This window comes from Asparagus officinalis, chromosome 10 (assembly GCF_001876935.1).
Source record: "Asparagus officinalis chromosome 10, Aspof.V1, whole genome shotgun sequence".
Taxonomy (NCBI): Eukaryota; Viridiplantae; Streptophyta; class Magnoliopsida; order Asparagales; family Asparagaceae; genus Asparagus; species Asparagus officinalis.
Window position 1 is genome coordinate 42,499,015 of NC_033803.1, and position 22,841 is coordinate 42,521,855.

Below are 22,841 nucleotides of genomic sequence, written 5' to 3' on the forward strand. Positions count from 1 at the left end.
TATAATATAATATATTAATTAAAAATATTTTTAATTAATAATATTAAACATATTAATAGTATATTACTGTTATTATAAATATTATATTTTAATAAGGAGACATGTCATCTATTGATGTCAGTTATCAAATAGGATATTATTTGAGAGTTTGTGGAGTGATTAGGGTCCTCTAACTCCTTCTGATGAGTGGTTCTGGGGCTTGTTGCTCTTCCATGCACATGAAAGAACTCGTAAGAGGGCAGAGTAGGATTCTATGGTTGTTTCTCCAACAATCAAGTCAGTATGTGATCTTGAGTGGGAAGTATAGAGTTAGTTCTTCATTACGTGAAAAATGCCATAGCGAGTTACCTCATGCAGTGTCTCTCCTTTTATAGTAGGTTTGATGGGCAAGAAGGTAACTTGAGCCGAGTCCAATTAGGCAGTTGGGTCGACAGACATGTGCCATGTGTCGCTTGCTAAAGGAGGTGAGTCACCTGGTCATTTATTGTGGGAATGATAACAGGTGCTTGGTGTCGACTGGGTCCGATGAGTCATAAAGACTATAGGGACTAGAGTAATGATGATGTTGTTAGAGATAGTTAATGCGAGAGTAATTGGCTGGCAAGGGGTTTGAGGTAGTTGTTGTCGTTCAACTTATTAGGTCCAGGGTCGAGAAGTACCACCTTTTGACTCGGTTACGCGAGATTCAACTGAACAATGGGCCGAGTCGAATCGCTTGTGGAGTCAATTGAGGGGTTGGCCAAGTAGTACCCCTTTTGACTTGGTTATGCGAGATGTTGGCTGAACAGTGGGCTGAGTCGGCTCTCTTGTAGAGTCAATTGAGAGGTTGGCCGAGTAGTACTGCCTTTTAACTCGGTTACGCAGGCGAATGTTATCTTGGGTTTGAATTAGTCAGGTTAGGCATGGTGCAAGACACGTGTTGACTTCTCTATGGAGATTAATATTTAGTAATTTAGGGGTTATAACATCATTAATTATTCCATTTAAAGTATAGTAATTATCATAAATATAATATAATATTTTAATAATAATATAATATTTAAATGATATTATATTGACTAAAATAAAAATATAATACTAGTTATATTTATGTTAAATTAAATATTATATTATTGAAATATTTAAATAAATATATTGTTCATGTATTATCTCAATTATTATATAATATGTCATATTATTATAATATAATATAATACAATATAATCTACTAATTAATAACATTAAACATAGTTACAATTAATTAGTAATTATAATATAACATAGTATATTTTAGTATAAAGTAAAATAATGTATTATGCTATAATAACATACTAAATAATATACTAAACCATTTGAATAAATTATTTTAGACTTAGTTATTGCCAAATCAAAGCTTTAAATTATCTCATTACCCCAATTTGTTCCACTTTACCCCACATAAAATATCTGACTAAAATACCAAATTGGCCTAAATAGGGACACACATTTACCACTTTGGCCTAAAAACTTACATCGGCGACAATTTGACCTAAAAAGTGACAAATTGATGACAAATAGACTTTTCTGATTGTTGGAGTTATTTTTTAGCAAAAAATTAAAGAAATTTTATATATAGACCACTCAATCTCTCATGATTTTTGAATTAACCTATCTCCTTTTCCTAAATTTCTAAAATTTGTAATAAAAAAAACCTCTTTTTCCACTATCTTTTTTCTCCTCCTTCCCACCATCTTATCAATTCCCTTATTCTTCCTATACTCTAACCTTCTCTCCTCCCTCACTCCCTCTCCCACCTTATTTCATGGATCATCACACTTACTTTCTAAGTTTCTTCATCTCCTCCAATCTCTTTTACTCCAAATCCCCAACATCTCATCCTCTCTCTCTCATTCCATCTTCTTTCTTCTCCTCTTCCTGTGTCTCACTCTCTCTTCCTACTTGCTTCACCCACTCCCAACACCCAAAATGAAACATTCCGTCACATTCTTAACCTCATTCTTCTCTTCTTTTCTTGCACTCTCTCTTCCTGCTTGCTTCCCGCTCCTCTTTCTTCCTCCAATCATTAAAAAATCAATATCCTTAAAAGTGAGGATATGTGAAAGAAAGAAGAGAGAATGGTGACGATTGAGAAAAGAAAAGAATGAAAGAGATGACAAGAAGGATGAGGGAAAAGATGGTGGGAAGGGAGGGAGAGAGGAGTTCTTTTTACAAATTTTAGATCGGAAAATATGAAAAATTTGAAGGGTATAAATAATAATCTCTTAATTTTCTTGCTTAAAAATTACTTCTGGTGACCAGAAAAGTTTATTTGTCGCTGATTTGTTATTTTTTAGGTTAAATTATCGTCGGTATCACTTTTTAGGCCAAAGTGATAAAAAAGTGGCACTATTGAGGTCAATTTGGTATTTTAGCCTAAAATATTCTATATGGATAAAATTGTTCTATTGGAACAATTATCTCACTTAGGGCCCGTTTGGATAGTGGAAGTACTGGAAATAAGAAGTAGGTTACAGAAGTAACTTTCAAAATTATGAAATAGGAAGTAGCGGAAATAGTATTTTTTTTGTTTGTTTCGTATATTTTTAGAAGTAATGGAAGTAGAACTTCTTCCTATTCATTTACTTTTTTTTGTTTGGATAATATTTGAAAACATTACTATAAACTAATTAATACATGTTGGTTCCATTTTATTCTTGTTTTAGATTGTCATTTAAATAGAAATAAAATTGTTGTTGGGTTCAAATTGAGCGTTCCAATTGAAACCTCGTGATATTGCAAATATACTTAATATTACAGATACTGAGTACTAAACTTACTCCTGAAAATTGAATTAGTCATTTGAGGAAAATCTCTTATTAAATTTAACCAAATCGGTGAACATTATCCTGAAAATTGAATTAGTCATTTGAGGAAAATCTCTTATTAAATTTAACCAAATCGGTGAACATTAAGAAACTGGTCAAAAAATTAGTCATTTGAGGAAAATCTCTTATTAAATTTAACCAAATCGGTGAACATTAAGAAACTGGTCAAAAGGAACGATTTTTCTTAAACTTGATTTGATCAACATGATTGTGTATGACACAATGACATGTTGGGTTGATTTGATGTGTCACCTTTATCAAATTCCTTGCATCAAATTGTGACTGAGTTTAGCTTGAATTTATTTTAAATTTTTAATTTTTTTTACTTTTTGTTTGGCTGATTAATTATAGAGGTTGGCCTTGTAATTCAGCGATGGCCTTGTATTTAGGTTTTGTTTGAAGAGGTAATAGATTTAGAATTTGGAGATTTTGGGGGTGATGGTCACAGGAAATTTCAAACATATATTTTATGATAATGAGGGTTTTTCGTCCAGTGCATAAATTGTCCATCGTGAATTACCTGCACGTATATACCTTCGGTTGTAAAACCCTGTTCATTATCTGAGTTATAATTTAATATCATTTAAGATCATCTAATTTAAGTGGACCCCACTTTTTATCAACTTTCCCACTATTTCTGAGCTTTCAAGGGCAGAAAAAAATCTAGGAAGTAGGAGTGCCACCTAGACGCCACATCTGCATTTATGGAAGTAGCTGAAGTAGTCTTTTCGGAGAAACAAACATAATTTTTTGCTTGAAATAGGAGAAACTTCCTCTACTTCAGTTACTTCTTTGCTACTTCCGTGCAAACAAACAGGCCCTTACCAAAGGGTTAAGGAAGAAGGGTTAAAAAGAAGGATTAATGTACTTAGCACATTCGATAATCTGAAGAACTAAATTATGTGGTAAGCAGCGTAAGCTGTAACTGGAAGGAAATTTGAAGTGTGATCAGATGAGCATCCTATGTCCATGCATGTGTTTTCATGTGAAATTTTGTACTTGAAAATCCTAAGCAAATATGAAACGAAGATTACTATATTTACTTGCTATTTTGGAAAATCAAAACATAACAGCTCCATCGGGCAGAGGTTTAAGAGAGATTGACATGAAGGGTTAATATGGTGATCCCATTCAATAATCTTGAGAGTTAAATTGTTAATCAGTTAAGTAAGATTTAGCTTTAACTCCTACGATCATCTCTAGTGGTCGCAAGTAATGTACATTTTGACTATTTTCTTTACAAATAGAGTAGTTAATTTTTAACCTGTCTAAACAGGAATAGCAGTAGCCCCTTTTTTTTGAAGGGTGGACTCGTTTTAACCCTTCTAGAGGAATTATATTAATCCTTTTGCATTTTCCATTTTTGATATATTATGGATGGTTAATTTACTTTAAAGTTTAAACCTGATGTCTTGGCTTCAGCAGGTTAAGAGAGGCTTTAAGTTTCCTTAACCCATCAATCTGTTGCCAAACAACCCCATTACAAAGGTTGATGGCAAAAGGTCGAAGGCTAAATTAGCACTTAACCTCAAACAGAGTCGAAGACTAAACCATAATCCTGTCAGCCGCCTAAAAAAGTATCCAACAGCTTCAAAATACAGCCATCGCGGTTACCCGCCTCACGGAATACGATTAACCCTAATTTAGAAATAAAACTCACTTGTAATTAACCGGTTAATCAATGAACTAACTAACCAACAAATCAATGAACAGGTATACCACCCCTACTCTCAAGAGGCGAGAGAACTCAATTGGCTTAGCAGTTATGCAACTATTGAGGCGAACTCGGACCACACGTAAAAATCGCGACGAGGAGCCTCACCTGGGATACCACTATTAATAAAACTGCCTGTCGTCACAACAGTAATATCCGAAACTCATAGTACAAACAGGATGACAAGTTTAACTACATTAGTAAACAAATCGCCAAAACAAGATCAACATCCAAAGATTGACCAAACGGTCTTGTATTGACAAATATTACTACGAACTGAGAAGTGACACAGGAAAAGTTTCACCCTACACCGGTTGTTTTCTACGCTATCATTAAATTGTTGCCGCTCAGGGACAGGCTCCCAAATCCTACCATTCTCAAAAAGTTTTTTTTTTTAATTAAAAAAAATTAAGCCGCGCTGTCAACATTCAAGGGCTCTGCATCTGGCTTTGTTGCTCCAGCTTTCTGCAAGAGTAGATAATCAAGTGCTAACAGTAAGGACAGTGTATAAGGCCACCAAAGAAAGAATTGACATATTAAAGAGATCACAATCCTTACATTAGATCCCACGTGTCCTAGTTTGCTCATTTTGGCAAACATGTTGCCGTAAAATTTCGCCTCTTTCTTGTTATATTCCTTCATCTTTTCCTTCAGGGTCTTATATTCCAACTTCACATCCCTGAATCAATCAATACGCGGCAAAACCATTAATTTTGTGAACATATCAAAAGCAACCAAGGACCGCAGAACAATATTTCACCAGTTAACACACCTGTTATCTGGATCAATTTCAAGGGCTTTCTTGATATCAAGCTCTGCCAAATCAAGATCAGCAAGATTAATGTATGCTTGTGCTCTCCTATATAAGGCCTTCACATTTCTGCTTTCCAACTCCAACACCTACAAATATCAGCAGGGTAAGCTCTACTTCCAACCATAAATAGCACTATCCAACAACGAAAAAGCTAACTAGTGGAAGAAAATCAAAACATAAGAAATGCAGCGACTCGGAAGAAAAGGACAATCAAAGACCAGCTGGACTCAAAAAACAAAACGCCCAGACTAGGCCTATTTCAGCACGTTGTTAAGTTTCTGTCGAATAATGGAATCAGTTCAGAATGGACTCATGCTAGAAACATTGAAAAAATAAAAACAGGTATCTTTTGTCATCTGGTAGAATTTGTCATGTGCGAGTTTATCATGTCACATACTCAGGTATGTATGTCAGTGAACATGCCCATTCAACATAAGATATTTAAAAAAACATAGGATGGGACAAGATAAAACCGGAATTTGATTGAGATGTTTCTAAGGGCAGAGACCCAAATGCCGATGTTGGCATTGAAACAAGTACAGATACAGGTGCGGGTGCGAGACACGACAAATTTGTAATGTATAGGGTATGTGGGTTGTTTTCTAAGTAGGTACCCAAATAATCCTTTAAAATCATATTTCATATGAGGTATGGCTGAAATGAACCTAATTCCTGTGTACAAGTTCCAAAAAGTGGATGTGAAAAGTAGGATGGGTCCAAGAAGAGTATGATGAATGTTTCAAATTCAAACACATATTACACAACAGAGTACATGTGCGTACAAATGTAATCGTATATTCAAAAAGTGTCCAAAGAGTATTTGTGCCCGGTACCTATCGGGTATAGGTATGGTTATAGCTACAGCTCCATGATAGAAGTACCCATATAACATAACACGTTAACAGATAAAGCCCTCTGGTCGGATAACAGGGACGGCCATACAGTGGTTGGACATGGGTTGACACAGATCACTCCAAATACCGATTATTACCCATTCAAATTGATTCCTCAAACTTTGCAAATTATCACTAAATTAAGGCTGTGCAATGTAAGAAGAGAAATAGGAAAAAGTCATCAACAACTTTTCTAGAGTCATAAATTCTAGAGAATTCTATAGTTATCATGCCAAAGAGAAGGTCCTATGGTGGATAGTCTAGAAAGCTAAGAAAGGTTCTAGATAGGTTATAGAAAATTGTTCTAGAAACTTCCAATTGTAGGGGTTTTGTTATAGATTCTGGAGAATTTTCCCACCTACATTTTCAGCTCTGTAAATGGGTGCGGCGAGGATGCATATGAAGCAACCAAGCCATCAGCCAAGGCAAGAACTGAGCTTGAGTGAGTAATGTAGACTTGTATGAGTGTCCACAAAAATAAGAGAGTTGCGTGAAAGTGAGGTGTTCTTGTAAGAGTGTTGGAATCTTTAGCGTTTTATCAAAAAAAAGGTCCCCCTGTATAGAGAGTTGTCTTCTTCAAAACCCAACAAAGAGAGGGAGCAATGGCAGCAGATCCACAGAGATTTCCACAACAATGATGACCAAGAAGCGAGCAACGTTGGCAACAATCAAGAAGAATGATAGCAATGTAAGTGATAACTTGATCGGTTCATTTGGATTTTCTAATTAACTCAATGGGATGAAAAATCAATTCTTTAATGATTTTTTCCCCAATTATTATTCCACAGATGACTTAAGCACTTCTTTTCAAAATTGAAATTGTTCAGAACAAAATTTTGAGGCTTGAAATATTATTTTCATGCAGCGAGTGCAAAAAATATTGAGGCTTGAAAGAAAGTGCTGCTTTGATAATTAACCTCTGCAACATGATGTGTTCGTTTGCATGATGGTCCGAATTGCTTAGAATTGTAAGGAATTGCAGTGTAATATTCACTTTGTAGTAGCACTTTGCAAATCTCTTGTGGACGTATAACTAACAATGACCTTTGTTATCTTTTATTTTTTACTACACCGGGAGAAACCATCACTCGAGATGAGAGCTCCAAATACACAATGCATCTCCAATGTCAAAATTAGAGCCTCTCTAGCTCCAACATATTTGGATTAAATGCCATTAAACAGATCACCAGGGTCGAACAGGGATAACCCACAAAAATACAAAATGGATAGTGGTAGATATACTGATCTGTATAGTAAGCAAGCCAGGATCAGGTCAAGCTTGTACATGTGTAATTGATCCGAGCCGTTTGCTACCATTGGATATTTGTTTGTAGAGTTTGCAGTAAAAATGTGCATATCAAAAGTGGAAAGTGAATTGCCATGATTGTCGACTTTGGCAGAATTTCATGAGCTATTTTTCCAATGACTTAAACAATGTGGCCTACATGAGATACAGCAAATTAATGAAACAAGATAATTACCTTGGTGCATAGCTTCTCTGCTTGCTTGTAGTCTTTCAGCTTCAACTTACAAGCTGCACTGTTGAGGTTGATAGATACCTTTAACGCCTTTGACTGTTTCTTTTCCTCCTCACTAAATGAGCTGTCGTACTCTATTAACTTGGCACCCTAAAATTTGGAAAAGCAAGAAAAAAGAATCAAGTTAAACCACAGAACAGCAGATAGAAATCATACAAGTTAGTGCTTAGGGGAGCAAGCAATAATTCTAGCCACAATATTTACCTTCTCATATCTCTTGAAGGCCCTTGCATATTTACCCAACTTGAACAGTGTATTCCCTTCTTCTTTTTTCTTACCAGCTCCTTCAAGCTTCTCTGCCGTGTTCATGTCCCATGACTCCTTTTCCTGAAAATAGGAAAGAGATAACAAAAGATTAGTAAGCTTTGATTGATAATATAGGATAAAGAACTCAACAGACAACAGAAGCTCAAAAACAAAGACATACCTTCACAAAGGATATGAGCTCAACTTCATATATGACAGTTGAGTTCGGAGGAACTACAGCAAAGTCCTGTTTTGATTCGGTAGAAGAGAAAGCATGCTCTGGTGGAATTGTCACCAAGGCAACTTCTCCCTTCTTCATAGTCATCACAGCCCGATCAAGTCCCTCAATCACTTGTTCTAGAAAACATATAATTCATGCGTGTGATATATCAAGCCACAAACATTCAGTATTTTGGAAAGTTGGGAAGTATGAAGCTCACCCTCATCTGTCTTCCACTCAAAAAACTCTTCATCATGACCCTTCTCAACAAAGACAGTCCCATCTTGCAGTTTTCCGGTTAATTTCACTGATACAGAGCATCAACAAATTAAGAAACTATTGCTGAAGATAAATACATTAGATAGTGTTGGATAAGACTAACCTTTAACAACTGCGCCATCATTTGGCTTTTCATAGCCCTCCCCTTCCTTGAGGATCTTCTTCAGGATCTTCTTGTCATCACCGACCTCTGTAACAGTCTTCCAAGAGACCAGCTCAAGTTCTATATTTAGAGTTGCGTTCAGAGGCACAGCACCTTCCTCGCCTGAAGCTGGCCTGCCTTTCTCACCAAATCCATCTGTTTGACAAAGGAAATCAGATGACACAATGAAACAAAAAAAAAACGATCACTCGACATTAAGAAGATTACTGACATTGTGGTTTCACAGTAAGAAGAACCTTTTCACTCTTCTTCATTGTCTTCACTGCTTTTGCTAGTGCAGGACAGAAGTAACCTGTAATATATATTTGTTAGAAAGTCAAAACTTAATACATACCTAACCAAGATAAATATGATTTTCATAAACTGATGCCAACCATCTTTTACAGTGAATTCAACTCCATCTGACTTGGATACCACTGTGCCATCCTCAAGTCGAGCCTCATATTTCACTGCAAGTAATATAGGAACTTCAGTTCACGTCAACAAACAGATAACGAAGAATGGGACAAAAGGAACTACACCATACCAAAAACTTCATCAGGGTCCTTTGGGTTTTCCCATTTCTCCCCTTCCTTCACGATCTTCTTGAAGATACCCCCATCCTTACAGATGTCCCTAACACTGGACCATGACAGGAGTTCAACGTCGAACTGTAATGTGGCATTTGGAGGGATAGTGGGAGGAGAACCAGACTCTCCATAGGCTAGTTCAGGAGGAATGGTGAAGATGGCATTCTCTCCTTTCTTCATTGTTTTGATACCTTGATCCCATCCCTTTATCACTTGTCCTGAACAGATAGAAAAGGAGCACGAGCAAAACAAGAGTTATCATACAATTATAATATAGTTATGCTAACATTTGAAATTATTCAAGCCAAAATTTGACTAACAATTAACAACATATTAACGTCTGCATTACTAGTTCTGTTGCAGTAAGTCAGTAACATACAAGATGCAAATAAATATGAGAATTAAATCACTCAAACTACTCAAGGCATCATAAAAGCAATAATTACCAGCGTGTTAAGCAGTAAAACAAGACTACAATTAATATGAAATTTCCATAACTCACGTTGGAATCACAATTTTGGCATACACAATGCTTAAACAATCACTGTTACATAAATTTTTCTATATGGTAAGAATAAATACAACATTGCCTTAGACATTAGTTTAGTGGTGTACTCACGGAAGTGGCACTGAAAAAAAATGTTACTTAAAACCAGTTTCACTGATACTCCTAAGCAAGTAATATTGTTACTTTAAGAGGGTGTTTGGTTCACCCATTTTGTAGAAAACTTTTAAGAAAACGCCCGACAATGGCAATTTTGTAATTAAAACTTTTCTGTAGATTTCTATATAACTGTGTTTGGTTCAAAAACTTGTATAGAAATGTCTTCTATAAAGTAGGGAAAAGTACATCATTTTATAGAAATCAACTTCCTCTTAAAATGAGAGTAAATTGGTGAGAAATCTAACAATTGCTATTAAAAAATAATATAACTAACCTGTACCCTATTTCCCATCCCTATCTCATTTTGCGGTGGGCATTTTTTAGCGGAAAAATTGTTGTAGAGTTCTCAACCCTCTCATTCTCACTCCCACCCCCAATTCTATTTCTCCGTGGAAATTGTAGCGCCCGATGTCGCTCCCGCCCCCAATTCTCTTTCCCCCGATGCTATTTGCGCCCCGCTGTTGCTCCCACCCCCATTTCCCTTCGCTGGCTTCTTAATCCGCCTCCTTAACCTAACTCGTTCATGGTTTTGGTGATGGATTCGGTTATGGTGATAGAGCCTTGTTGGGTTTTCTTATGTTTATCTTGTTCAGAGCTCCTCTATTTGTTTGGATATGCTCTATTTGGGGGCTTTCGGTTGTTGATCTGGTCTTTTGGGGTTTTCGGTTGTTAATATTGCTCGGATATATTGGGTTTTTTATCAACTTTTTCGGGTCAGCGATTTAACACTGTAAGGTATAACTCGAAACTATCTTTTATCTTGAATTTTTAATATTGGATTTTTATGTTGTTGATATGATGGTGATGAATTGAATGTGTAATTTGAGATTTTCTTGAACTTTTATTTGCTTTATGGTGTTAAACTTGAACATAAAAATCCACTGGAGGTGATTTTTCGGTTTCATAAGACAATCTGAAAATTAGTATGTAGGGGTGGGTTTGGTTTTTTATTGTTGTTGTTGCTCAATTGAACTATAGTTAATAATTGATTTGTGAAGTCTGGGGATTATTGTTTTATACTAGCTGTTAAACTAGCCGTTGTAAAGTTTCTTATATGAGTTGCACTTTTCTATGAAATTTTCATACCCAACCAAACAAAAGAAAAAGAAAACAACCTGTTTTCTATAAAGTCATGGGCCCATTTTCTTGTTTTGATTAAAGAAAGAGCAAGAAACAAGAAAAGTTATACTTTCTGAGTTCTATAAACTTTTCCTATAACTTTTTATAGAAATATAAGGAAATTAGTTTTTTTGGTACTTTTTCTTTTCCATTTTTTTTTATAGAAGTTGAACCAAACACCCCCTAAAGTTCCAAGACATTCAAGTTGGGAACACTAGTAATTTAAAAGGTACGTGTCTAACTCATTTTCATCAAGATAATGTAAGACTATATAACAAAACATAGTTCCACTTTAAACATAATAAAATTTGTAACATGTAAGAAGTTAATATCAAATTCAGCAGTTACTACTTTTTTAGGTATCAAAGTTAAAGCATGTGTGGACTTTGCGATATCAAAGTTAAGAAAATATGTTAACTTTAACTTTAGGTATTAAAGTGTCAAAGAAACTTTGAGGCATCAAAGTTAAAACAAGGTGTGAAATTTAAAGTATCAAATTTTAAAAATGTGAAAAGTTCAAGTTACCAAAGTGCAAATAACCCTAAATTTTATTTGCACTTCTGATGCCCTAAAGTTTCAACCTTTTTGACTTTTTTCTTCTCAAGACCTACTTTGACTATAGTGTCCTCAAAATTGCCAAGTCCATGCAAATTTGACAATACTTTGCTACTTTTCCCGAAGTGAAGAGGGCAAAATTTTATTTAAAAATCGTTTCTCATCCACTTTGCTAGGTTGATACCCTGGATCAAAATTGACACCAAGCTTTTCGCATTTGGGGATCAGATTGTCAAAATAAAACCTCATGCTATCAAATCGAGAAACGTGTGAATAGTTGGGGGTACTAAATCTAAATAACCCTAAATTAAAACCAAAACTGATCAAGAGAAAGACACAAAGGTGTTTCCAGAAGCCTCACCTTGTCCAAGCTCGAACTTGAAAGGCGTCCCTCGATCACGACTAGAATCGAACTTCGTCCCATCAAGCAAAGTCCCAGCGTAATGCACTGCAACCTCAAGCAACCCCCAAATCAACAAACATTATCCTTTCAAAAGAAGAAGAAAAAAACCCCTAGAAACTCAATTTCTGCAGATCTACGATGAGATCAAAAGAGGTTATACCTTCGACCTCATCGCCGACCTCGGGAGTCTCCCAGCCCTCTCCTTCCTTAACGAGCTTCTTCTTGAGCCCCTGCTTGCCGATCTCCTTCTCATCGCCGACCTTCATCGTCGGATTCTCGTCGGCGAAATCCATCATCTCGTCCTCGTTCATCATCTCCTCACCCGTTGGCATATCGAAATCCTCATCCATCGCGTCTCAACCAAATAAAAAAAAGAAAATAGAAAAATACAGAAAATTTGAAGAAAATCGATCGATCTGAGAGAGAGAGAGAGAGAGAGAGAGAGAGAGAGAGAGTGAGTGTGTGTGTGGAGGTTTGAGAGAGAAATAATAAGGGGTTTTTATGAGGAGGTGGGGGTTTGAGATTCTGGGTCCTGAGACTGTTCGCAGAATCGGAGGTGAGAGGGAGCTGAGGGCGCGAGGAAATGGGGAAGGGCGACGACGTTTCTAGAAGTTCTTTTTGTTGGTATCCTTATCATTATATTATTGGTTTGTTTTCATTTTGGCAGCCCAAAGCTTTTGCCCGTTTCTTTTTTTTTTTTTTAGAAAAATGATGGATTACCATAACAGTAATCCAGCTAGCTAAATTAACATAAACTGGTTATCACATATATTGTGCACATCCCCAACGAAAAATGTGCACTCAGATCTCAACTGAACTTACAAAACAAACAAAAACACACTATTGCACAAAGTATTAAATCTCTCAAAACACTTACCTACTACTACTAAACTAAAATAGTAGTGAATTCCATACTCAGCAAAAGTTTTTAACATCAAAACATCATTTAAAACACTGCATCCAAAGATCATTATTCCAGCTGAATCACAGAATTTCCAATGCTCCTGTTCTCTCTTCATGCAGCTCCAGCAACTTGTAAAGCTCTAGATAGCTCATTCCTCTTTCTTCTTCTCTCTTGAAGCCTGGCCGCTCGAGCAGAAATACTCTTAGAACCTAGTCAAAAGGTTGAGAATGTCAAAATCTTCCTCAAAAGCTCAAGAGACCTCTTCTTCTTGATAGAAAAGAGTCTATCATTACGCTCCTGCCATATGCACCAAACAACAGAACAAATAATAACATCTCTTTCCATCTTGCAATCATCATTCTCACCAGCAACCCAATTAATCCAAACTTCCTTTAAAGACTTAATTTTAAAAGCTTTCTCAATTTTTAATTTGAACTGTATAGATCTCCAAATTGAGTATACAAACTCATATTCAACAAACAAATGTGTATGACTCTCTTCTGATTTAGAGCATAAACAACAAGTCATCTCTAAATGAATTCCTTTTTTATCCAGAATATCTTTTGTATTTAAACTTTGTCGTAAAGCCAACCAAACCAGAATTTTCACTTTTAAATGAATGGAAAGTTTTCAAATTTTTGCACGATCAAACCTTAAACCTCCATCAATAAGAAAATTGATAGAAAGATTTTACAGTATAAATATCATTTGCCTCCCATAACCAAATTCTTTTGTCTTCTCTTTGTTCCAAATTTAAGTCCTTAATGAGATTCAACATATTCAAAAACTGAAAAACCAAATTTCCAGTCAATTGCCTCTTGAACTGAATATCACATATCCACATATTATTTCTTTTCTTTCTCAGACTGCAGATAGAAGCAAACGGAAAAGAAATGGTAATAAACAGAGATGGAAATAAAGAAGCAAGAGTAGATAAGCCTAACCATTTATCAAGCCAAAATAAAGTATGATTTCCTTCTCCCACCTCCACATGAGTACTGCATAAGAAGCTTTCAGCATTGACAAACAAATTTTTCGAGAAATGAGATAAATGCACTCTACCAGAATAAAAATATTCAGTACAATCTTTTCTTTCAAAATATTTATAAAAGTTGATTTGTTTCCAAAGCACATGTTTATCATCAAACCATTTTCAAAGTCATTTCCCTAACAAGGCTTTGTTCATGATTTTCAGATTTATAACTCCCAAACTACCAAAAAGCTTAGGTCTACATATCTCCTCCCATTTAATCAGATGTGTACAACTCTTATGATCTAAAGACTCAATCCACAAAAATCTTCTTCTCATCTTATCAATTTTATCAATGACCCAAGAAGGAATAAGAAAAAGGATAACAAAAAATAGGCATAGAAGATAGAACTGAGTTAACTAAAACCAGTCTACCCCCTCTAGATAAGGTTTTGCCTGTCCACAAAGCTAATATTCTCTCAATCTTCTCAATCAGAGGAGACCAATCATCTTTTTTTTTTAAATTTTCTAGGTCTCAGAGGAGAGGTACTCACAATAAGTAATGGGAAAATTCCTACTTTTACAATTCAACATAGTGGCCAAACTTTGTTGTAAAGAATCATTATTCTCAAGAGCTATAAGAAAACTCTTGTTAAAACTTATTTTTAATCCAGAAGCAAGTTCAAAACAGTATAAAATCAACCTTAAAACTATCAACTGTTCTTTTTTATTTTTGCAAAAGATCAAAGTATCATCTGCATATTGCAGACAACAAACTTTGTGAGCCATATTAACATGGCCTAAACCTTCAATAAGATGAGACTCAACTGCAAGATTCAACATTCTGGTGAAAGAATCAGCTGCTAGAACAAAAAGAAGAGATGAAAGAAGATCTCCTTGACGAACAGCTCTTTTGAACATAATCCAACTCCCAGGTTTACCATTAATATTAATGGCAGACATACCCCCTCTTAAGCACAAATTAACCCAATTTAACCATTTAACACCAAAATTTTTAGCTTTCAAAATCTCTAAAATAAAATCTCAGTCCAACATGTCATATGCTTTCACAAAATCTAATTTTAATAAAATTCCTCCATTTTTATTATTCTGAAAGCAATCATTAATAATCTCTTGAGCTGTAACCACTCCATCAAGCAAAAATTTGTTCTTGATAAAACCAGATTAAACAGGGTCAATAAGCCATTCAAGCTTAGAATTTAATCTATTAATCAAAACTTTGGTAATCACTTTAAATATAACATTTAGAAGGCTGATGAGTCTATAATCATTGACTGTAATAGCCATATTTTTTTTGGAATAAGCACAATATGAGCATAATTGAGCCTATTGATCTCCAAATTGCCCTCATAAAACTCCTCAAAAAGCTTCATAACATCTTTTTTCACCGTATCCCAAAAAACTTGAAAAAATAAAGTAGGAAATCCATCTGGTCCAGGGGATTTATCCCCATTCATATCAAATACTGCTTTATAAACTTCCTCCTCAAAAAAAGGATTTCAATATCATTAGGACCCCATTCTACCATAGAAAATAACCTATTCCACTCAAGTTGGCATCTATAAGGCTCATTCTGACCAAAGATCTGTTTATAATGATTTGAAAAAAAATCTGAGCTATACCTTCTTCAGAACTAACCATCACATTATTAACAGTAATTGAAGCAATCAAATTATTCATTTTCCTACCATTAGCAATTTTATAAAAATATGCAGTGTTATTGTCTCCTTCTTTCAGCCAATGTGCTTTAGATCTTTGCTTCCACATTTGCTCCTCTTGTAGCAAAATCTCAATCAACTGAATGGATATATCATTTTTCTTAATCAATTCATCATCATCCAAATCTCTATTTTCCTCTAAAACTTCCCATTCGAAGAGATTATCAACAACTCCTTCTTTTTTGTTTAACACTATAAAAATTAGAACGAATCCATTGATTGATGCACTTTCTCATAAATCTCAAATTACCAATAATATTCTTAGCAGCAGATGAGCTTTTAGGCGCACACTTCCACCACAAAGGCACACCCTTCTTAAACTCTTCAGATTGTAACCCGCACACTTCCACCACAAAGGCACACCCTTCTTAAACTCTTCAGATTGTAACCAAATTTTCTCAAACCTGAAGCTTTTAACATATTGTTGATTATTTAAACTCTTCAGATTGTAACCAAATTTTCTCAAACCTGAAGCTTTTAACATATTGTTGATTATCCCCACCATCAAAACTAATTGGAGCATGATCAGATAATTGACTACTAAGGCCTTGTTGTCTGGAAAAAGAAAAACATCTTCCCATTCAGAGTTGAAAAAACTCTATCCGGTCTAGCCATAGAAGGTAATCTTCTCTTATTAGTCCAAGAAAATTGTCTCCCATATAAAGGACTATCAATCAATTCCAACTCATTGATCACCTCTTTAAACTCTTCCATTTCTTTTCTATGATTAGTTTTACCATTTCTTTCAGTGACATTAATAGTAACATTAAAATCCTCCACCAAAACCCAAGGTCCTAAGAAATTATATTTGATATTTCTAAGCTCCTGCCAAAATAGAGTTCTCTTGCTATTACAGTGAGGACTATATACTGAAGAAATGTTCCAAACAAAACCATTTCTCTTATTTTGTAAGGACACAATCAAAACAAAAACACCAAAAGAATATTGTAATTTCTTCCATTTGTTACTATTCCAACCAATCATAATCCCACTAGAAGCACCAATGGAGGGTATATAAACCCACTCAAAAAAATTACGTCCCAACCTTTTTAAAATTTTATCATCAACACAACTCAACTTTGTTTCTTGTAAACAAATTATTTCAAATTTATTTAATTGACAAAAATCTTTAACTCCAAATCTTTTAGTACTCAAACCAAGCCCTCTTACATTCCATGTAACCAACATAAGGAATAATACCAAACTCCTCAGACACAAGGAAGCAAAGTCTACTCAAAAGTAGCTCTCTCCTGCTCTATTTGCCTCACTTTTTTTAAGGGATCAAAATCCCCATGAGGTTCAAGAATAATGGCACAGTTTGAAGAAATTTTTTGTAATTGCTTATCAGAATAAACATCAAATAGAGTATGAACAAAAGAAAAACCCAAAGAAGAAGGACTGTCACCTGAACCACTTGAAGAAGCTTCATGAGAACTTTTATCAGTATTTTTCAAACCAGCTCTTGAAGTAGCTCTGTCCAAAGCAGTCATAGGTTTCATGAGAACTTTTATCAGTATTTTTCAAACCAGCTCTTGAAGTAGCTCTGTCCAAAGCAGTCATAGGTTCATAATCCACAAACCTAGAACATCTTCTGACATAAGCAACTTTTGAAGTGAAACTAGGATCTGTAGGAGGTAAGGAATTCAAAGGCTGAATAATTGGAACGTCCTCTTCCTTTTCTAAAACTTCCTCACTGTTGATCCTCACTGTTGAAAAGCACTGGCCACCATTTCTCACCATCGTTATTTTCATTAGCCATAAGAGCTTTGCCTTTAGAATCTTTAATTAAAACATTCTCTTCTATTTCATGAGCTAAATTATCTTCAGAAATAATAGGAGACAAAGAGACATTCAACTCCACCTCAGACTCTTTACACTTACTATCATCACCATCCACATCCTGATCAACCAACACTTCATTTTCAAAAACAATCACTTGTTCTGTAACTTGCTCAGCCCCAATATCCTTTGAAGAATTATCTTCCTAAATCCCCCGCATAGATTTTTTATTTTGATAAAAAAACTTAGCATCATTCCACAATCTGGCAGCTGGAGAATCCCATGGATTATTCCGCAAATCCTGTCTAACAGTCCATGAATTAGTGTCAGAATCTTTCAAAGAAGAAGAACCAGATCCACTATCCTTTCTCCCCTTAAACCATTTATCCTGATAAGAGCTTTGATTGTTATCTTTCATATGATCAACTTACTGTTTTTTTCTTTTCAACTTCAACAACTTCACCCATAACCGACATAATAGAAACTTCAATATTATACTGATTTTTTCCAACAAAAATCTTTAAGACCTTATGAATGTCAATGTATTCTAAACATCTGATGATACGGGTGTATCTTCTCTTCGGAACTTAACGATCCTCATGGGAGCTTGAGGATAGATGATTCTCATGATAACATGAGAATAGAGGTGTCAAACAGTACAAGGGAACGTAGGAGGAAGCGTGGAACGAGACGACGAGCAGAAAAATCAAAGTATCCAGTTTTTAGCCTGTGAGTCGACTCATAACAGTCATGAGTCGACTCATCAGGTTGAGTCGACTCATGACTGTCATGAGTCGACTCATCGCTGGTTTTTGAGTTTTTTCCAGTTTCGGACAAGTCAACTCATCTCAGTCATGAGTCGACTCATCGATGGTTTCCTGGTTCGTTTGGGTTTCTCTTCACACGAATTCCTATTAGTTTTGGGTCTGGTTATTTACCAAATTACCATCCACGTTTGTACACCTATATAAAGGATTGTTTTAGGGTTTCTAAACAATCAGAGGTAATTAAGAGAGATTCTAATCATTGCATTAGGGTTTAGTGAGAATTGAGAGTTTGTTCTCGATTCTAGTAAGATTGTGAGAGAGGGATTGTAATCTTTTTATACTCATAATCTAGAGAAGGTATTTTCCTTCACCCAAACCTGAGTTATTCTTGTGTTCTTATTGTTTTGTGCCTGTGTTTCTGTCATCCTCTTCTCAACCCACCTTTGATAATTCCGCGATCAACGATGCTCGTACGGCAACTCGTATCAAGTTGGTATCAGAGCGTCAGATCCGGTGAAGGAGCATCCTGTGTATGGTCCTTACTCGATCCCAATACAAGAAGCTTGGCGAGATCCTTATTTCATTGGAAGGAATCCATGTTTTAAGGAAGAATAAGATGGCTGAAGGAGACAATTCAGCGAGAATTGATGCATTGGAGAAGCAGATCGAGACGATATGTTCGACTCTCACACAACTCGTCAGTCTTATCCATGGAGGTGGCAAACAAGGTGAATCTTCTTCGAAGAAAATTGTTGAGTCCGATGTGGAGAGAGTAGATTCAGATTCCGACGAGGAGGAGGAGACCGTTAAGACTGCATTGCATCAAGGGGGTAAGAATTCTAAAAGAATTCTTATCAGAACCTGAAGATTGACTTCAAGGTGGAGATTCCTGTTTATGATGGGAGTGTTGACGTCGAGAGGCTTGATGACTGGATCGAGCGGATGGAGACGTATTTTACTCTTTATGGCTATTCGTCGAAAGAGAAGATTGTGTTCGCAACTTTGAAGCTTTCATGGCACGCGTTGACATGGTGAAAATCCTACTGCAAGCAGGAGAAGAAGGCGGTGTCGTGGAACAAGTTCAAGGAGTTACTGAGGAAGCAGTTCTACCCGGTGGGATTCCTTGAAGAACGTTGGTACAAGTGGTATGGCTTACGCCAAAGGGTCAATCAAACCGTTCAAGAATACACTACGGAGTTCCAGCAGCAGGCGATGGTCCTCAACATTGCGATAGAGAAATATTCTGTGTTTATGAAGTATATGGCGGGATTGAGCGATTACATCCGAAAGGAGATGAAGCTATTCATGGTGGAATCAATTACAGAGGCGAGCGTGAAGGCTATTGCCCTCGAGGGCAAGCAAAAGAAGGGCAACGAGGCTAAGGGAGACTCCAAACAGACGAGAGGCGAGTCTAGTGATTCTCAATCTAAGGAGGAGAAGAAGAAGGGTGATCCAGGAAAGGCAAGGCTGATTTGTAATCACTGCGAGAAGACAGGACAAACAGCTGATCGGTGCTGGGAGAAGTATCCTCATCTCAAGCCAAGATGGTTGAAGAAGAAGGAGGAGAAAAAGACATACATGATAGCTCAAGGTCCGAAAGAAGTCCCGGGGATGACAGAGCCCAACAACAGTCTCAACCTTACGACGGGGAAGCAGACCACGAAAGAGGACGACGACCCGAGAGAGCAACTCTTTGTTCTTAAGTTGCAAGTGAAGACCAGTTTGGTTGATGCCATTGTTGATTCGGGCAGTGAGAAGAATTTGATATCCGAGGCATTGGTGCAGAAGCTGAGTCTAAAGACGGTCAAGCATTCGAAGCCCTATCCATTGGGGTAGATTCAGAAGGAGGAGAAACTGAGTGTAGTTGATCAATGCACTGTCAGATTTACACTCCACGAGTCGTATATTGACGAGGTCACGTGCGACGTCGTTCCATTGGATGTTTGTCAGATTATACTGGGCAATCTTTACTTATGGGATAGATATACGATCTACGAGAGGCGGGCTCAGAAGTACACCTTCACTAAGGATGGTGAAACGTTCATATTTCGTTCGGCATCTCTTCCGAAGGAGACAAGCTTGGGAATGGTGACGCGAGCGAAGATATTAGTGAATGCAAGCAAGAAGTTTGTCTTGCTGTGCATTAGACTTCCAGAAAAGCCATCGACAAAGGATTGCAACTTAGAGCGAACGGTGACTATGACGAGACGTGGGACGAATGAGTTGTTTCCGATCAGACGTCGAGACCGGATTCCTAGCGAGGCCAGGTGGCACAGAAAAGATGGAGGAGCTTGAGAGTTTCCTCAGTAAAGGTTCTAACTTGAATGGGACTTCAAGTTCTTAAAGAGGGGACCCATGATACAGGTGTATCTTCTCTTCGGAACTTAGCAATCCTCATGGGAGCTTGAGGATAGATTATTCTCATGATAACATGAGAATAAAGGTGTCAAACAGTACAAAGGAACGCGGGAGGAAGCGTGGAACGAGACGACGAGCAGAAGAATCGAAGTATCTAGTTTTCAGCCTGTGAGTCGACTCATAACAGTCATGAGTCGACTCATCAGGTTGAGTCGACTCATCAGGTTGAGTCGACTCATGACTGTCATGAGTCGACTCATCGCTGGTTTTTGAGTTTTGTCTAGTTTCAGACGAGTCGACTCATCTCTGTCATGAGTCGACTCATCGATGGTTTCCTGGTTCGTTTGGGTTTCTGTTCACACGAATTCCTATTAGTTTTGGGTCTGGTTATTTACCAAATTACCATCCACATTTGTACACCTATATAAAGGATTGTTTTAGGGTTTCTAAACAATCAGAGGTAATTAAGAGAGATTCTAATCATTGCATTAGGGTTTAGTGAGAATTGAGAGTTTATTCTCGATTCTAGTGAGATTGTGAGAGAGGGATTGTAATCTTTTTATACTCATAATCTAGAGAAGGTATTTTCCTTCGCCCAAACCTGAGTTATTCTTGTGTTCTTATTGTTTTGTGCATGTATTTCTGTCATCCTCTTCTCAACCCACCTTTAATAATTCTGCGATCAAAGGTACTCGCACGGCAACTCGTATCATCTGACTAACAAAATAGCATCCACAAACTCAGAACCAACATTTGTTAGCGGATCTAGATCAACTAAATCAGCAAAAGGTTTCACCATAAACTCAAAGGATTCTCTATTCCATAAATGAGGAGGAACATTTTTCAATTTGATTCACACCTGAGAATTCCTCTTTTCAACCACATTCCCTTCCCAAGCATCCATCTTCGAAACTTAATTTTACAAGATCTTAGAGATATAACCCTCATCTTTATTAAATCCTCCATTTGTCTCCACGTTGAATTTTAACCAATACTTCTCCATTAGTAAAAAGTCTCACATCCCAATGTTTATTTAACGAAAAATAAGCTCTCAAATCTAACTCCAGCCTTTCTAAAGAGACATTACCCCCCTCAACAAAAGAAATTATAGCAAAATTTTTGAATTTTTGAAAGCCAGAATTCACCTCTCCTTCAAAACAAAGAACAGCAGAAGAGAAACGAGGACGATCACCTGAAATCTTCAATTCAGCCTCCAGATCCCCAAAATCTCTTGGTCCATGATCTTGACACTGAAGAACATTTTTTTGCCCTTCAACTACTGATGAAAGAGGTCTTTTGTCTTTATCCTGCTGTTGTAAAGAATAATGTTTTCTTGAAGAAGATTGAACCGACGTCGCCCTCTCCCGACGCCATTGCCAAGGATTCAACTGACCAGTACCACCACCGTTATTAGGGTTTTGCCCAAAACGACCATCGCCACCATGATTCCCAAGATTACCTCCAGATCGACCACCAAAATGACCACGCCCTCCATATCCAGATCCTCTACCTCTATTACCATGACCTCCAGATTCAAATTGAAAACAATTCTTAGCTTCATGCCCAACTCCTTGACATCTGAACCACACAATCGGATCTCTATAATTTTTCGCCATGTGTTTCGATCCTCCACAACGAAAGCACAAACGATTCCTTCGGATAAGATCAGCAGAAAGATAAAGGGGAGAAGCAGATTTTTTGATAGACTGCAGCGATCTAGGGTTTCGTTTAACAACACTAACCCAATCGCCCTTATCAATATCCACCTTCAATTCCTTTGGAGATCTACATGATGGATCAACTCCCACCGTTGATTTTAACCCAACCCCAGCCACAAATTTAACCATAGTTTCATCATAAACCCTAGTTTCACCCAAAACAAGCCAAACTTTGGGTTGTGAGGAACTGTGCTTTGACACAAAGAGAGAATCAGAGATTAAAGAAGGAACAACTTCACCCCAAATTTTTTGAGCCACAAAATTTGTTGTTTCAATTGGCTCAATCAACTCCTTCGAACTCATCCCCAAAATCGCCATTCTCTTGGACCCTACAAAAAGCAAGTTAAAGTTGCTTTTGCCCGTTTCTTAACTCGGATATCCGACATTTTGTTCGTTGCAATGTCCATGATGTCTCTGAATTATAATTTATGTACTTTCATACTTCTGTTAGCGCTAAATTATTATATATTGTTATTTTTAGTCAGTACTTTTTATTATATGGTAATTTCTAAGACATCTTTACCTAATATTTGATGCGTTAAGACCTGTAATGAGAAATTGTTGGATAGCTCATGTGCAAACATGT

The 22,841-nt window shown here is 36.6% G+C and overlaps 1 protein-coding gene across 1 annotated transcript; it reads right to left on the reverse strand.

Moving 5' to 3' along the window:
• LOC109825244 (70 kDa peptidyl-prolyl isomerase-like) lies at positions 4,694 to 12,627 on the reverse strand. Its single transcript, XM_020392047.1, has 14 exons — positions 12,467 to 12,627; positions 12,181 to 12,434; positions 11,979 to 12,065; positions 9,237 to 9,497; positions 9,085 to 9,159; positions 8,922 to 9,002; positions 8,651 to 8,845; positions 8,489 to 8,575; positions 8,230 to 8,405; positions 8,007 to 8,129; positions 7,746 to 7,892; positions 5,330 to 5,457; positions 5,116 to 5,236; positions 4,694 to 5,022 (listed from the first exon to the last, which is right to left on the reverse strand). The coding sequence occupies exons 2-14, from the start codon at positions 12,368 to 12,370 to the stop codon at positions 4,966 to 4,968; spliced, it is 1,728 nt and encodes a 575-aa protein (XP_020247636.1). The 5' UTR covers positions 12,371 to 12,434; positions 12,467 to 12,627; the 3' UTR covers positions 4,694 to 4,965.

What these genes read in the sequence shown, in the direction of transcription:
- LOC109825244 (XM_020392047.1), bottom strand. Translation starts at nt 12,370, where the DNA reads ATGGATGAGGATTTCGATATGCCAACGGGTGAGGAGATGATGAACGAG. An exon ending in GGTCGGCGATGAGGTCGAAG is followed by an intron (nt 12,066 to 12,180) that starts GTATAACCTCTT and finishes TTGAGGTTGCAG; the next exon opens with TGCATTACGCTGGGACTTTG. An exon ending in CCTTCAAGAGATATGAGAAG is followed by an intron (nt 7,893 to 8,006) that starts GTAAATATTGTG and finishes TCCAAATTTTAG; the next exon opens with GGTGCCAAGTTAATAGAGTA.